Below are 1,671 nucleotides of genomic sequence, written 5' to 3' on the forward strand. Positions count from 1 at the left end.
ATATTAAACAAAGAATTTCAGAGTAAAACCAGAATTTCCACGTGTTCCTGGTATGTTTCATGCAAATTCGAAACGTACCGTTCGCGACACGCAATATTTTCAAAGCAGTCGGAAGTCCGCGGATTCGGGGACCGAATAATTCGAAGCCTGCGATGCGTCTACCGGGATTACGAATGTCATACGATGAATAAGCAATCTCGCGCGACTAGTAATACTTCGATAAAAACTAGAAACAAGATCATAAACATTACTACTCAGCATTATGCAACGCGGATTCAATAAAAACGAGAAAATCGTCAACATTGTCTGTAGAAATCGAAGAAACAATTATTCAATAATCAAGCGAAACAATCTTCGATCTTTAATTGATTTATTTACATACGCTAGAACGTAATTGAATGCAAATGCAGGAGTACGTATCGTTTATAAATGCTACTATAATCATTGTAATTAAATAAGGCAACAGAAGTGATGCATCTGTATAAATCGTTTGGTAAAAGTTTTTATAGAGAAACCGATATCATTTCTTCCACCTGTACTTCATTCCATCATGTTGAAATAAGGATGCAATATAGCGAAACAGAAATGGACGTAGCGGAACGAATTAAAGAACTCCTCGATTTTATGCACTAAATCCTTCAACAGCTTCTTCAAATTAATATTCCGTTAATTGCCCTGACTGCCCGTTCACCGCAACGTGACGCGTCGCGAGCAATTTCTAAGATGACTACTAATCTACGTATCGTTTCTTGAAATCATTCAGGTATTTTCATACTGATGACTCTGGGCTTCCTAAGCCTCACGACCGGTTGCATCCTCTTCTTTTTTCAACCATACGAGCTACTTTTCAAGTTGAAAGTGATGTTCGGCCCGGGCGGGGAGATATTCGAAATGTGGCGGAAACCAGACGTCGAGCTCTACCTGAAGGTCTACTTGTTCAACGTGACGAATCCTGAGGAGTATCTGTCAGGCAAGGAGAGCAAGCTGCGATTTCAGGAAGTCGGGCCTTACGTCTACAAGTACGTGCGAATTCCAGTAAACACTGTATGATTTATGAGGAGAACTCAATAGTTATTTATGACACGTACCAATTAAGTAATCACTTGTCGATACTTCAATTTATATTGCTCGTAATGTCAAGCGTATCCAATTAAATTAAATTAGAAATTAATGTACAATAAATATCATTTTATAATTTATTACATTTCGAAGCACTATTTCAATGAGTGGGAATTTCATTCTTGACCGTTTACTTAATTTTTGCAGAACTATGTGAGAAAAATATGTACAATATAATTGCAGGGAAGCTTTCGAACACAAAGACGTCCACTTCAACGACAACGGCACTGTGACGGCAATTCTACATCATCCGTTGACTTACATACCGGAAATGAGTAATGGCACTGAAGAAGATGAAGTGGTGATGCCGCACATTGCGTTACTGGTAAGTAGAACCGTTTACACACCGATGAAAACGTAGAACAGACGAAAGGAATTCGCTTACAGTGTCTTGATAAATATGTATCGTCTTTGCGCGTGTTAAACCATAGCGAGGACAGTCCCCTTGGCGAGTGAACGACCTCAGTGATTTCATTAAGCGATATACGCTTAAACGAAACTAAAAGTAACAACCTTGAAATATAGAAGATTTTAAAAGTTACAAATTTCAGC

General features: G+C 38.5%; 1 protein-coding gene across 1 annotated transcript in view; it reads left to right on the forward strand.

Annotated features, from left to right (window-relative positions):
- Window positions 1-1,671, forward strand: part of LOC108632537 (scavenger receptor class B member 1) — a 17,242-nt gene that overhangs the window by 8,745 nt on the left and 6,826 nt on the right. Inside the window, exons 2-3 of the mRNA XM_018037188.2 lie at window positions 764-1,019; window positions 1,303-1,444. Coding sequence (XP_017892677.1) covers window positions 764-1,019; window positions 1,303-1,444 — 398 coding nt within the window. The remainder of the gene's footprint in view (window positions 1-763; window positions 1,020-1,302; window positions 1,445-1,671) is intronic.

The sequence above is a fragment of the Ceratina calcarata genome, unplaced genomic scaffold, assembly GCF_001652005.2.
Source record: "Ceratina calcarata isolate Rehan_Ccalc_2016 unplaced genomic scaffold, ASM165200v1 scaffold160, whole genome shotgun sequence".
NCBI classification, from domain to species: Eukaryota; Metazoa; Arthropoda; class Insecta; order Hymenoptera; family Apidae; genus Ceratina; species Ceratina calcarata.